The sequence below is a fragment of the Haliotis asinina genome, chromosome 9 (genome assembly GCF_037392515.1).
Source record: "Haliotis asinina isolate JCU_RB_2024 chromosome 9, JCU_Hal_asi_v2, whole genome shotgun sequence".
Lineage (NCBI taxonomy): Eukaryota > Metazoa > Mollusca > Gastropoda > Lepetellida > Haliotidae > Haliotis > Haliotis asinina.
Window position 1 is genome coordinate 34958079 of NC_090288.1, and position 14761 is coordinate 34972839.

Genomic DNA, 14761 nt, shown 5'->3' on the forward strand with positions numbered 1-14761 from the left:
CGTACGCTCACTGCTGATGATTGAAAGCCACCGCACATCCTTGCTGCTCATGGCGACTGATCTAAGCCAGACATGGACACCATTATGTAAAGCCAGTCGTAGAAGCATTGCTGTGTGCTGCAACAGTATTCAGCCTTATCGAACCTTCTAGTTTCCAGTCATCACAGAAGTTAAGGTACGTTATGCACACTTCAGCGAGCGAAAGGCAGTTTTAAATTTGAGTCAGTTAGCTCCCTTGCATCGGGGACCCGTGAAGACCTGGATCTTCCTGAAGTAATTCATGCTTGTCGTAAGAGGCGACTAACGGGATCAGGTTGTCAGGCTCGCTGACGTGATTGACACACGTCATCGCATCCCAGTTGCGTAGATCGTTATTCATGCTGATCACTGGATTGTCTGGATCAGACACGATTGTTTACACACCGCCACCATATAGCAGGACTATTGCTGAATGTGGTGAAAAACAACTAACCAACTTTTACCTCGGGAAGTTCTAATCACGACAGACGGACTCTATAAATGACACGTATTTATTCATGTAAGAAAACGTAGTACAAAATATAATCACATCGACATTGTGTACACTGCCCTATGACAAATATTTGCGTTCATATTGGAGAACAAACACTTATTCCTACATCTACAACACGAACCATTCGGAATTAACCGTTCCTGGGAATTAGTCTGGCAACATTCTCACATTTACTCTGAAAACCATTCACTTCCACAAATTACATCTGACACGCTTCCATACACTGATACGCATTTAAATAAATCACGTGATAACCGGTATCCAGTATAGTTTGTCGTATCGACTGTCACATGTCGCACAGCGACCATTAATATCAGTGTATATCGTACTGGGACAGGTCGCGTCGAAATCTCGTGTTCACTCCGTGAATACGCGAGGACATGACCTTGTGACAAGTACGTCATGGCGAAGACTAGGCAACAATAGTATGTACAATGTCTTTAAACATCGGTCAGCCTTTTTCGAAGCAGCACCAGTCTCTTATCACAGTGTAGCCGGGAGGCAATTTGCATATGATTTCTTTCCGTGTTATTGAGGGACTTCGAACGGGTCCCTCACAAACTCGATCTGCTTCCATGATACGGAATGGCTGGCGAGAGGTCGGCGAGATTTCCGATGTTTTTACGTTCACAATCAGAATCTTCCTTCCGGTTTAATGTCGTAAAAATGTTCACATCATGCCGTAATACAATTTTCCACTTCCAGTATGTGCTGGATTCCGACATCGACGTCTTGAACAAACTTAGAAGGCTGGGACAAGTGGGGTTCGTTGTCGATGTCGCGATGGCCGTGATACGTCTTGTCCTTGTCGTTGTCGTCGTCTTTCTCAGTCAGTTCCGGTTTGTGCCTGTACACACCTGTTCCAACGAGTAAACTGTGGCACCTCTCCACCGTCTGTTCGTGCAAGTCAGCGTTTGACGGGATGAGCCGAGAGGAAGGGAGGCCGTGGGCAGCGGTGTCGTCGTTACCGTTCTGCCTGTTGTTCCACACCTTCTGCAGGTAGCGGTCGTAGAGGTTGGCACCGTAAATGTCGACGTTCGGATTGTCGCTGGAACATAAAGGTCACATACATGTATTTCATTTGTCTTTAACTGATGTGATATGGAGTTTTAAGAGTTTGGAATTATTAGTGAGGGAGGGGGTAATGAATGCTATAAAATTCCACTTGATCGCCTGTCAGAAGAGCTTACCGGATCTGGCAATCAGGCTCGCTAATATAGTTAAACGTATTGGTATGCCAGTTACGAAGATCAATATTCATGATGTTGATCACTGGATTATCAGATCCAAACACGATTATTAACAGACCGCCGACATATAGCTGGAATATTGCAGCCTCAAAGAACAAACAACCCAATTCTTTAAAGTTTAATCTATTTGAGGGCATAATATTTGGGGTTTATTTATATTGTGGAATGTATATTTTTCAGTATAATTCTTACCCAATGAAATAGAGGCGTTTGATGGGTTTCCTGATGCCCATTGCTTGCGCCACCTTGCATATTGTATGCTCGGCGAACCTGTATGTTATCTCGCAGGGCTTTCCGACCAGAGTCGAATACTGCAGGTCCTTCCCTGTGATCTTCTGAAAACGGAGGAAGGAAGAAACATTTAGAGGTGGTTGACAGGGATTAAGCTCAAGAGGATACTAGTATCACTGAAGCGACTCCGATTACTACCTACACTACACGCCACTTTACTAAAACCACCAAATGGTAGATTCGTTCCATTTGCTATCTTTAAACATCATATTGAACATAGTCATTGAAGTTGAACTCACTTTATATAAAGCTTCAAGACAAACGAGGAAAGCTCCGTGTCCGAACCTGAAAATTAAAACATTAAAAGTAAATTCTATGCATTGGACTAATATTCCAATATTTGAGCGAGTGAGTTTAGTTTTACGCCGCACTAAGCAATTGTCAGCTATATGGCGGCGGTCTGTAAATACTCGAGTCTGGACCAGACAATCCAGTGATCAACAGCATGAGAATCGGTCTGCGCAACTGGGAACCGATGACATGTGTCAACCAAGTCGGCAAGCCTGACAACCCGATCCCGTTTGTCGCCTTTAACGACAAACATAGAAGCCTTTTAAGCCAAGCATCGTTTGATGAATGCCAATACTACCCCGGACCTTCACGGGTCAGTTCCAAATATTGAACAAGATGGGGAAAATGGGGCAGCGACTGTCCAAAGATATGAAGTTCATTTTGTTCAAACACATCAGACTGGTATCTCGAGGGAGGATAATGGTGGAACAGGAGGGTGTGAGTGAGTTGGGTTCTACTCCGCCTTTAGCAATATAGCGGGGAACATCTGAAAGGGAAATGTGGAGGAGAGACCTGGAGCTGGAAGCCTCAAGTACATCGTGTGCTTACCTGGGGATGCAGGCCTCGGCCATGAACTGTAAGTCCATGTTGCATGCGATCACCGGAAGTTGTGGCACACATTTAGGGTCAGCTGGGGCCTTGGTGGGTTTGCCTTCGGTCAACAGCAGGTCCATCAACAGTTGGAGGTTAGCCTCCCAATGTGTAGGCTCGGCCAGCAACAGAATGGCTGCAAGATACATATACTGTTTAAGTTTGGTGGGATGATTTGGTGCCTCTTTTCATCCGCATACACAAGACTACTCGACTAGAGACACCTAGTGTTACGGACAATAATCCAAATACAGCACACCCGCAGGTGCTCTAACATCAAACATGTTAATTCTGTTTGTGTTCTAGTATGATCATCTCAATGCAATTCCTAAAAGTGAGAAACTGCAAAATCTCCGTCCCGCTTCTAAAATCAGTATAAAATAGAAATAATTTCAGATGAACGTTGTTTTCCCCTATCATTAAAGAAGTAATCTTCCGTACATAGAACTATATTCTAGGCGCTGAGAGGCCCTAATTACCTTCGATTCGTGGAAAGTCGTTGTTTTCCTTGTAGCCTTTGGCAACGATCTTTCTGTTCTCGTGGTCAACCATGTCCAATAAAGGATAGGCCTCTTTCACGTCGTCAAGCGTGCACAGGTTTGAGAAGCCAAGACTTTTCCAGGTTAAAGATCATAGACAGATTTAAAAACTGATGGTGACATTTGTGAGCGATAAGTTAGTAGATTTTGTTGGACATTTACTTAAAAACAGTCTGTGTAACGGACCCTGAACCGCATTATTGTGTCCCTGCACAGCTTACGCCCTGAATGAAGCAAGTCTAGATATCCCCATATTGAGGAATCTCCCAACTCAATGGTTTTTGTTTCCAATTTAAGTGGGTTTATTATCTACTTTCCAAATTATGTACATATTATTCTAAGTTAAACAGAGCATTGTAACTTTGTGTCCTCTTCCCGGGAATTACTTATTGTCACAACCCATCTAGTCAGCTTTAAGTGTGCGAGTGATATGCCATTACGAAAGGATACTCTTTAGCGATCTCTATTCTGTGCTCCTGACCAATCACCAACACGTGTTGATCGTGGAACTGACGCAATAGTTTGACTGGAGTCGGCGCGTGAATTACCTGGTCACAGGACACCTGCAAGAGATTTGAGTTGAAGTTCGAGTGATGGATACACCTAAAAAACTTCGATCCAAATTGATGTAAATTTTGAAACAAATATTTTATCAAGATTTAAGATAAAGATGCAAATTCTGTTTAAGACTATTGTGAGAGTACCCTAAAAACGTAATGTTAATTCACGTGAAAACAAAGTGTAACTTACCTGAATGTTGAACCATCCTGCGATCTGCTTGGCCTTATCATGGGTTCTGTTACAAGCGTTTGTGACGAACGCACATGGCACGCGTAGCTGTCCATCGGCGTCCTTCAACTTCTCAATGGCCTTGACAGCTGGAGCAAGAGCGTTACTGCCACGGGCCAGAACACCATCAACGTCAAATAAGATGCCGAAGTCAGGCTGAAAGGAATGTTTTACGAGTTAGTATTGAGGGTAAATGTCTTCGATCATCTGAACAGTTCCGATGGTTGGATGTATACACAACGAACCAAATGAATCGTAACATCTTACATTAGAACATTGTATACACACTATAAATGTTCAATGGAATTCAATTCGCTTTTGTTGATATGGAAATAAGCACCTCTTTGGTCGTTAACAGCATTTGTTTCCGATGAAGAAACTAAATAGTTAAGAAAGAAACAAAATGTCGCATAAGAAAGAGGATACGAAACCCGGAAATATCAGACATCATTATACAGAACGGACTATAACTAGTACGAAGGTGTTCATAGAACAGACTATATTCATCTTGCCTCAAGGTTAGCGACCCAGGACGAGAGACGATATGCAATGTGTCTGGACGCAGTAGCTGTCCATCGGAGCCGCGCTAGCATCATGTCACATATATTTGTTTAAAGAAGAAAATACGGAAGCGAGGTCTACATCCAGAAAGTGCAGATTCAACAAAACCTCTCTCCCGCCAAGCCGTTGCACAAGATGGGGAAACCCCGAAAGTGACCTAGCTCATTTGCATGTCACATGATAACTTGTTTACGTGCTCAGCTGTTAAAGCACGCGGGTAGAACTAGTTGCTCTCGATGCCAAATAATAAACCAGTTCACCCACTCCTTTGTACCTCATTTGGATTCCAGTTAAAATATTAAATTGGTATATAAAGATAAACGTTTCCATTCACAGAAACAAGTTTTATATATAAGCAAACAAATAACGTTAGGCACTGAATATGCATCAGTGGATTATGTAATGTAAGGCCTACTCACCTCGGCGATTGAGAGATCAGAATCGGCAGATGACGAATCAGAATTGTCTGGAAGAAAATGAAATAGTTGTTACAAGATAATGAAAAGCTTGATGATGACAAACTCTATCAATTTTACGTTACCTTCCGTTGGGAATATGTAACGGCAAAGTAACTCACCAGTTGAATATCCGTCATCACGAATGGGGCTGTCGGTGACTCTCATGGTGTGAGATATATAAAAGCACCTATAGCAGTTGATGCAAGTCAAAGTTTCAAAAGCACGTTTTGAGTTGTGTCTGAAAACCGACGCTGCAATGCCCACATTTATAGGAGGCCATGCGGTCTTGTTTACTATCAGTTGATTTGCATACTACGTTCTGATTGGCTGGTATCGAGGTGAGGAACGGAGGTCAGAGGGTACCAGTGAGTGAATTGTTTACGTCGCTATTTGTAATTCGGTGACGGGGTAAAACTCGGTGAAGGGCTGCGCCGATAACGAGTTACACCGATACTGCCAGAGTTAGTCAAGTGACTCGTGTAACAACACATGGCGAAATCCGACCACATGGCGTTGCATAACATGGGACCTGTTTCATTGAATGGCGGCACGTGCGTTCTCGGCCAGGCGATCAGAACAAATGTGACCATTTTGCACTTTCTTGGGTTGATCAGAAATGTCAGATCGTGACGGCATGAAATATTTAGGGTCTTCAAACTTGAATGAAAACAACACTTCTAATGGTCGTGTTCGTTTGATTCGACGGCTAGTCTTCGTCTTTTTTTATTCATGCGAATGTAGGCCATCGGCCCATGATACAGATACATATGCAGCCTTCAAGCTGAGGTGACGCCGATTACTAGCGTAAAATATAAACATGGCAAGACGTCGTAGGACCATAACAGTATCATTACACATTAGTCGGTTGAATTTACACACGATTGGATGAGTGGAATAAAACGGTTACGTAGGTCATCTTAAGCAGTGCATATCAATAAGAAATGATACTCATTTTCAAAGTAGTTACAGGAACATATGTCTCACAATCTTAAGCTTTTTCGTGTTTTGTGTATCTACCAATGTCTATGTTCAGTTGGTGTGAACTACACCTGAATTTAGCTAAAGCAATACCGAATTTCTTAATAGCACAAGACTCGTGAAGATCGGGTCAGAGTTGGTCTTCAGTAACCCACGCATATAATAAGAAGTGACTAACGAAATCGTGTCGTCAGGCTCGCTGGCAATGCTGACGCATGCCATTCTATCCCAACTGCGAAAATCGATGCTCATGATGTTGATCACTGGTCTGTCTGATCCAGACTCGAATGTTTACAAACCGTCATCATATAGCTGGAATATTGCCGATTGCGGCGTTTAACAACAAAAACATTTGAAACGAGATTATAATATCTGTGATGTAATGGCTGGTTGGGGTCAGTGATGTTGTAAGTGAATGGGGATCTACGCAGCTTTTAGCAATATTCCCGCAATGTCACGGCTGGGGACATGGGCTTAACACATTGTACCCACGCAGAGAATCGAACCCGGTCATCCGACGTGATGGGTGAACGATTTAACCACTAGGCTACCCCATCGATGATACTGAAAACAATACGGCAGTACTGGAGGTGGGAGGTGAGCCCAAAGAAACGCTGGTCGTGGATGTTTAACAACTTAAATGAAATACGATCACAGATTTGTGGGGCAGACAAACCTAGAAATATATAACCAGGCAAAACCGGAACAAAATCCATGATCACAAGATCCTGGTTCGCCGAAGAAACACAACCACGCACTTGCAAAGCAAACTACGAATCCATAGTCCCCAAGTTCATTTTAATAGTGAGAAAGTGAATAGGGGTTTTACGCATGTCATTCTTCGTGTGTATAATTTGGATAGAAACAAATAATTTCAGTTTAATTGAAAAGGAGACCCGGCGAGGAGAAAACGACCAGTTCTGGGTCAATGTGGAGTTCATGTTGAACTTCATCTTGAGCTTGAGCTTGAGCTTTGGAGACAGGGCTGGGAAGTGATGTGGTTCAGGGGCTGTGAGATGGACTTGCAACACGTGCAATAATCGAGACGTGAAACACCTTTCCACCTCACCTCACTTCGCCTTGGGGGCAAGTGACTATAGTGAGTGAGTGAGTATAGTTTTTCGCCGCACTCAGTAATATTTCTGCTATATGGCGGCGGTCTGTAAATAATCGAGTCTGGACCAGAGAATCCAGTGATCAACAACATGAGCATCAATCTGCGCAATTGGGAACCGATGACATGTATCAACCAAGTCAGCGAGCCTGACCACCCGATCCCGTTAGTCGCCTCTTACGACAAGCTGAGTCGCCTTTTATGGCAAGTATGGGTTGCTGAAGGCCTATTCTACTCCCGGACCTTCACGGGTCTGTCGGCTTGGACCCAGCACTGGTCCCAGAACGGGTTCAGCTACTCAAACGGAAGGCCACCGCGATGATCCTGTGTCCATGTCCAGTATCGATCTGCGCAACTGGGAACCAATGACATGTGTCAACCAAGTCAGCGAGCGTGACCACCCGATCCCGATAGTCGCCTCTTACGACAAGCATAGTCACATTTTATGGCAACCATCCCGGACCTTCACGGGTCGACTATAGTGAACATAATGGATTGTGCCGCTATCAAGTAATATTTAGACCGGCTTTGATTTCACGTCCCAGCTGACCACTGTAACCGCGAAAGTGTCACACTTCTTGGAAATTGACCCGTCCTTTATCTAGCTGACCGGTAGATAACAGGTAATCACCAATCCCGTACTGCAACGTCGACAAACGTAACCGATAAACATGTACACGATGATGCGAACAATTTCATCATTGAGTTTCTGTACAGTCAGCAATATTCATCCCGGACCATGCAAGGTCAACGGGCTTTGGCCATGAAAGGGCAGTGTTCACTACTCGTGGCTGACACCCCTATCGGTGCCCCGCATCGGTGAAGCGTATTTGTCCTAGTGATGTTGGTGGAATTTACTTTTAAAAACTGCATGATACCTCATCCTCATCCGTAAGCTACAAAGTACTGCTGATGTTGCAATTCTGTAGTCACAAAGATAGTACTCTATAACAGGGTGATGTGAAAATTCATGCTACACTTTGCAGTTAGTCTCTCGTTTGGAATTTTCAATTTGGGTTTTTGGATCGGGATGCTTGTTTGGGAGCATAATTTCATTGTTCGACTTTTTTCGCGGACGTTAGATATTTTGCAGCGTTATCTTATATGACCACGCTTGTTTTGGCGCTAAGCTCAAGGTTAGCGACAGATCCCTGTGACTCATACGTTACAAAGCTTGCAAAGTAACTTGAATTATAACATGGTTAAACTTGGCATCTCCCAAAGTGTGTGTTTGGTTTCATATAGCGAAACAACACACTGTTTATAAAATCTTGCTGATTCCTCTCTTCAAGGTTAGTGGTCCCGGAGCACGCACTTGTAGTGAGAGACGATAGCGGGTTCGAAACCCGGTCCTTCTTAAAACGTTTGTAGGTTTGTCTACACCACCGCTAGCCTGAACCACATTATTTTATCTACCGGTAAGCCAGCCGTGCAATGCTAAATCCCTAAATGAGGCAAGTGTTGATTTACTGGGGCTCCTTTTCAGTTGAAATGGATTAATTTGTTCCTATCAAAATTATATATATTCAGGGACTGTAAGCATTAGTCTAACACCACACCTTGTCCGAGACATGCACCACTTGGGGCTCAAACAATGAGATGAGACGCCAATGGGGTTAAGCCAAACCCATTCATTCATTCATTGTTGTGCAGACACAGGAGCGGTGGGGGTAGCCTAGTGGTTGAAGCGTTCTCTCGTCATGCTGAACACCCGAGTTCGATTTGCCACTCTGGTACAATGTGTGAAGCCCATTTCTTATGTCGCCCGACTTGATATCGCTAGAATATTGCTAAAAGCGGCGCAAAACTATAATCAGTCACTCCCTGTGCAGATACAAGAAAAAATGCATATTCGGGGCGATTCCTAACACAGTTTACTGAGGCATCACATACCACTTGACATTGCTGAAATATCGCTAAAAGCTGCGTAAAATGATACTCACTCACTGTGCTGACCCAGATAAAAGGTCATATTCGGGGTGATCTAAGCACCGAGCATGGAGGCATCTCGTGCCACTTGACTACACCACAATGCCTTCACATAGCAATTATTGTATACACTTCCTTCATCCGGACGCAAGTCCTGATAAACGTCGTCACTAATCGTTTCTGTTGCTCATACTTGGAACTACCTGACCTATTTCCTGAAACAGTTTCAAAGCTGCAACAAGTACTTTCAGTGCAAAATGGACAAAGATAATGTACTGGCTTAATGGCCATCCAAAATAATCCGTATCACTGGAATATTGCTGAATGCAGCGTTAACAAACAACCAACCAAACGAACGAACATGGCTTACAAAAAAACATACAAAATACAAGAAAGTCTTCTGTTATTTACTACGTTTTAGCGCAGAACGGTGTCTTTGTTAGAGCTAGTACATATTAAAGAAACATTCATTGTAATTATTTGGTCGGCCTTCTAGATGTGTGTGGATCAAAACTTAACCATGTAGCATTATAGACGGCAGCTTCCTGTTTACTGCATAGAGTGACGATGTAGATCGATGTAGATTCTTACACCGTCATTAAACTAAACAATAAATGCAAGATACTCATTGCACCTCTTGTTTGTTAAACGCCGTAATGTATTATTCCAGTTATCTGTAAATAATCAAATCTGGGCCAAAAGGTATAGTGACTGACATCATGTGTATCGATCTTTACAACTTGGCACGGCGATAAGAATCAACGCCTGTGAGCCTTACCACCCGATCCTGTTAGTTGCCTTAATTAAATCGGGATCTTCACAGGGACAGAACATTGCACAAGCCTTTCCTATCAAAGAACAGGTATCCACAGTAATAAGTGAGTACAATTTTGTGCCGTTTTTAGCGTGACAAATTGAGACTCCAGAAATGGCCTTAACAAATTGTGCCCATCTGGAGATTCGAACCAGGGTTTCCTGCGTGATGAGCGGACGCTTTATACACTTGGGTACCCGACCATGCCCGTATTTATGAACTCACGTTACACTCGTTGATAAAAGTTCATTTTCCATGAGTAATATTTAATCACAAATGCGTTTTTGGTAATAACAGGTAAGGTCCTGGCAATTTGGGTTGGTCTTTGTTTCTTTTATCAACATACGCATGCGCAATGCAATTCTTTTTAAGTGCAGGAGTCTGAGGGCATTCATACACACAAAACTCAGCTTAAGACAGGGACTTGCTTATTTCAAATAAATATTCTTAACATATTTCTTGAAACTCGATTGGGTAACGGCTCCAGACAACGACCTTGACTGGCTCGTAAGATACCCCCGCCATCGAAACTATTTAACTCGGTTTTTGTTGGCTGTGTTGTGATACATATTTTAAGCAGTCACATAACAAATCCAGTAACCGTATTACTTGCCAGAACAATCGCTCACGACAATGTGCCCCACACGGGAATCACGTCGCAACGGCGTGTGCCGCGTCGGGTCGGCCATGACACTTGTAACTGGCCAATCAGCACTCTGCTGACATAATCATCAGGCGAGAGGCAGCAACAAATCTATTTATATCCCAACACTGAAGCGGGCGCTGTGTGAATAATTTAACTCATTTCTCAAATGTGGAATTTGATCGGTGAGTAATAAAGATATTAACCTACTTGTTGACTACGAGGACGATTAGTGCACGGTTGTTTATTACGAACGTTGTTGTACTATTTCACTATTGATTTTCTTAAACGTTTTGAATTTCCCAATGTCAGCAACATGGGTGGTTTAAGTCTTGTCAGGAATTTGCAATATATATAGAGTCCATGCAGGATATGGGCGGTGGGGTAGCCAAGTGGGAAAAGCGTTCGCTCGTCACGCCGATGACCTGGGTTCGATTCCCCAGATGAGTATCTTCTGTGAATATTTCTAAAAGCGGCGTAAAACTAAACCCACTCACTCACTCACTCATACTTGATATACCAGTGCATCATGTTTGACATATAATGTTTCGTTTCTGTTAGATGTGAAAAAATACATTTTATCAGTCCCATTTACCGTTCATGAACATACATTGGTTTTAGCTAGTAAATGCATTTTTACGCCGTTATTTGCAAGGTACCAGGCACTCCTTTCACAAACTCTGTGACTTTCGTAACTTACGATACGGACTAAACCATTCTTAATTCCAAAAATATTCCAAAAATTCATTTAAAATTAAATATCTAAATACAAATTATAAACCCTGTGGAGCCCAGAACTGCATAATTCCAGGTGATGTGCTCAGGCAGAACTACACCCAGGAATGTCTTTCTATACGTATGAGTGTTTATGCCGATTCTATCCATATCACGAGAGTAACTCCAGAAATGGACTTCATGGTTTGTACCCATGTGGGATTACAACCTGGTCTCGTCGTGACAAGCGAACGCTTGAACCACTAACTACCCTTAGGCTAGACTAAAGAATTTATAAACATACGTGTATCTCTATGGGAGACAGACAAGACATGGACACAGGATCATCGCGGTGGCCTTCCGTTTGAGTAGCTGAACCCGTTCTGGGACCAGTGCTGGGTCCAAGCCGACAGACCCGTGAAGGTCCGGGAGTAGAATAGGCCTTCAGCAACCCATACTTGCCATAAAAGGCGACTCAGCTTGTCGTAAGAGGCGACTAACGGGATCGGGTGGTCAGGCTCGCTGACTTGGTTGATACATGTCATCGGTTCCCAATTGCGCAGATTGATGCTCATGTTGTTGATCACTGGATTGTCTGGTCCAGACTCGATTATTTACAGACCGCCGCCATATAGCTGGAATATTGCTGAGTGCGGCGTAAAACTAAACTCACTCACTCACTCACCCAAGCCGACACGTGTTCCTTTAAAGCGAAGGGCGAAGTGAACGCGACGATAAGTATTGCGTATCAGATAGGCGGGCAATAAGAATGGCTTCGATCTCCAAATGACAAACCAGCGCGTGATGCATACGTTGTACCGTCTGTTACGAGCCTGGATGCACTATATAGATAACAAGCTACAAGTATGTCATTAACATCAAAAGCACATATTTTTCTTGATGCTTTGTTGTTTAGCACCGCAATCGGTAATATTCCGGACATATCACCTCCGCCTAATCGTGTCTGAACCTGATAATCCAGTGATTGTGGATATCTATTTTACGATGACATGTGTCAACCAAATCAAAGCGCTTCAATACCCGATCCCTTCGCCTCTTGCAAGCAGAACAATCTTGCCCAGATCACTAAGGGTCTCACAGAGTTGGTGACCTTGAAACGAATAACAAGGTATGCGATTTCAACTGTAACGGTAGTAACGACACGAGTTAAGTCTCTTTAATTCTCAGACACTATCACAGTAAACCGTGGGTCAAAAGCAAGTACATTTCTGAAACATGATTCGACAACGAAATTGAACTACGGTTGAAAAACATACATGTACATTGATTTGACCAGCATATCCTTATCGCACACCTCGCCATTAAATGTATACAGTCCTAGTTTCTTCAATTTTCAGTATATTGTGGATATCGATGTTCAAGATGCCAATCATTAGATTGTTTGCACCAGACCATTTACACTAGTGGATGGATGCTTTCTTTGTCCCGGAGTGTATATCGATGCTCATGATTTCAATCACTGGATTGTTTGCTTCGGCAAACGCCAGGCACTGTCAAAAGCCAGACATATTGCTGAGTGCGGCGATGACAAACGAACACCTAAACGTTCTTGGACAATCAAGTTATCTTTTAGAGAATACTGCTGATAAAACTCTATACCAGTCGGATGTGTGAATCAAACAGTGGCCAGTGCGACAGCCCCTAGAATGATATACCGAGTAAGTGTTTATTTATGCTGCAAAAGGCAGTTATGCGGCTATTTGATCGTTAGTGACAGCTTGAGAAAGGTTGATATCAAACGACGGCGAAATAGATAATATTCGGTAACTGTTGCGATATACAAGCTACGTAACCGTGGCCAGTAAGAAAATGAGTCTGGACAAAATGATCCAATAATATTTTGATGTCATGAGGAACGGTATACACTAGCAACCATACCAGCGGGAAGAACAATGTACTTCATGGCAATATTGGTTGGGGGGGGGGGGGGGGGGGGGGAGGGGGTAGCGAATGGTTAAAGCGTTCACTCGTCACGCCTAAGACCGGGGTTCGATCCTTTCTATTGGTACAATGTGTAAATCCATATCTAATGCCCCCGCCGTGATTTTGCTGGAATATTGTTAAAAGCGTAAAACCATATTCACTCACTCGCATAACAAAATGTTTTTTGTACGAGCTTAAGCTGGAATCCTTGAGAGAAATGATAAGTTATCTGTGAGAAAATATTCCCAAAAGACACAAAGCAATTTCTAGTGTTAAATAAACAATGTATCGGTGTCATTTAATGCAGCGATGAACACAGGGAGGGAAAGGTAACTCTCACATTCAAGTTCATGTAATGACTATCCGTCACAGTCATGTTCCGCATAGACAAAAACACCAAATCACCTCGCGATCAGCTCCATCTGATAGAAAACAGTTTATTTAAAGTACGATATTCAGCGGTGCGAATCCCTCCTAAACCCATCCCTACTTCCACTCGCCAGCCTGTACACAAGCCGATCACGTGCTCACGGAGTGCAAAGGTCATTATTGATCCACCAGCTGACTGCTCCTGTCGGCGTGCACGTGCTGTACATGCATGGTGCTCGTGCCCGCCAACCACTAAGGATGCAGTAACCACGGTGTTTAGATGCATAGCTTTGACAATAGTTTATTTATATCGCATGTGTCAGCTGGTTAGAGCTGAGAAATAAACAAATATAGATTCAATGCTCCAAGCAATAACCTTTAAAACCGTTGTGAAATTTTAAATGTCATAATTTCATGGCTTTTCTGCTATCAAGAACATTAAGTTTATCATGCTGGAGTTTCAAGTTTACATAGGTAAGCTTGGGCTGTGAGGTCTAACCACAGGTTACAATTTTCCGGAAAGCGAGTATCACCGTTTCCTTTTCATGATCAAATTATCAATATTGCTGGCTCTTCAGGTTTATATCTTGATGTTTACAGGATGTTTCAAAACGCCAGACGTTTCTAACAAAATCAACACACTTTCAGATAGGCATTTTTATGCATACATTCAATATTTATATTTTTCAAATACATTTACACTCAATTATTTCCAAAAAATAGATTTTTTATAGACTTTTAACTAATTCATACTACATCAATCCGATCCTACATAAGAAGCCATGATATTATTATTTTCCTAAATGGTAAATACTTAGAAATAATTTGGTTACTTTTCATTAATTTGCTAAAAATGACATCTAAATTGATTCTGATTGCTAACACACTTCAGTCATAAGGCGACTGCACTAACAGCGTGTCGAAAGGCGTTCGGTTCATCCTCATTGTGCAGTA

The 14761-nt window shown here is 42.8% G+C and overlaps 1 protein-coding gene across 1 annotated transcript; it reads right to left on the reverse strand.

Annotated features, from left to right (window-relative positions):
* Positions 1 to 514: 514 nt before the first annotated feature.
* Positions 515 to 5598, reverse strand: LOC137295968 (haloacid dehalogenase-like hydrolase domain-containing 5). The gene is made up of 9 exons (XM_067827581.1): positions 5422 to 5598; positions 5264 to 5310; positions 4245 to 4439; positions 3945 to 4057; positions 3435 to 3568; positions 2914 to 3091; positions 2313 to 2358; positions 1975 to 2117; positions 515 to 1580 (listed from the first exon to the last, which is right to left on the reverse strand). Exons 1-9 carry the CDS (start codon positions 5465 to 5467, stop codon positions 1208 to 1210), a joined length of 1275 nt encoding a protein of 424 aa, XP_067683682.1. The 5' UTR covers positions 5468 to 5598; the 3' UTR covers positions 515 to 1207.
* Positions 5599 to 14761: the final 9163 nt, after the last annotated feature.

Excerpts from the sequence above, each read along its gene's own strand:
- LOC137295968 (XM_067827581.1), bottom strand. The coding sequence starts at position 5,467 with ATGAGAGTCACCGACAGCCCCATTCGTGATGACGGATATTCAACTG. Across the intron at positions 4,440-5,263 it reads CTGATCTCTCAATCGCCGAG|CCTGACTTCGGCATCTTATT; the intron begins GTGAGTAGGCCT and ends CATTCCTTTCAG. Across the intron at positions 2,118-2,312 it reads GTCTTGAAGCTTTATATAAA|AAGATCACAGGGAAGGACCT; the intron begins GTGAGTTCAACT and ends CTCCGTTTTCAG.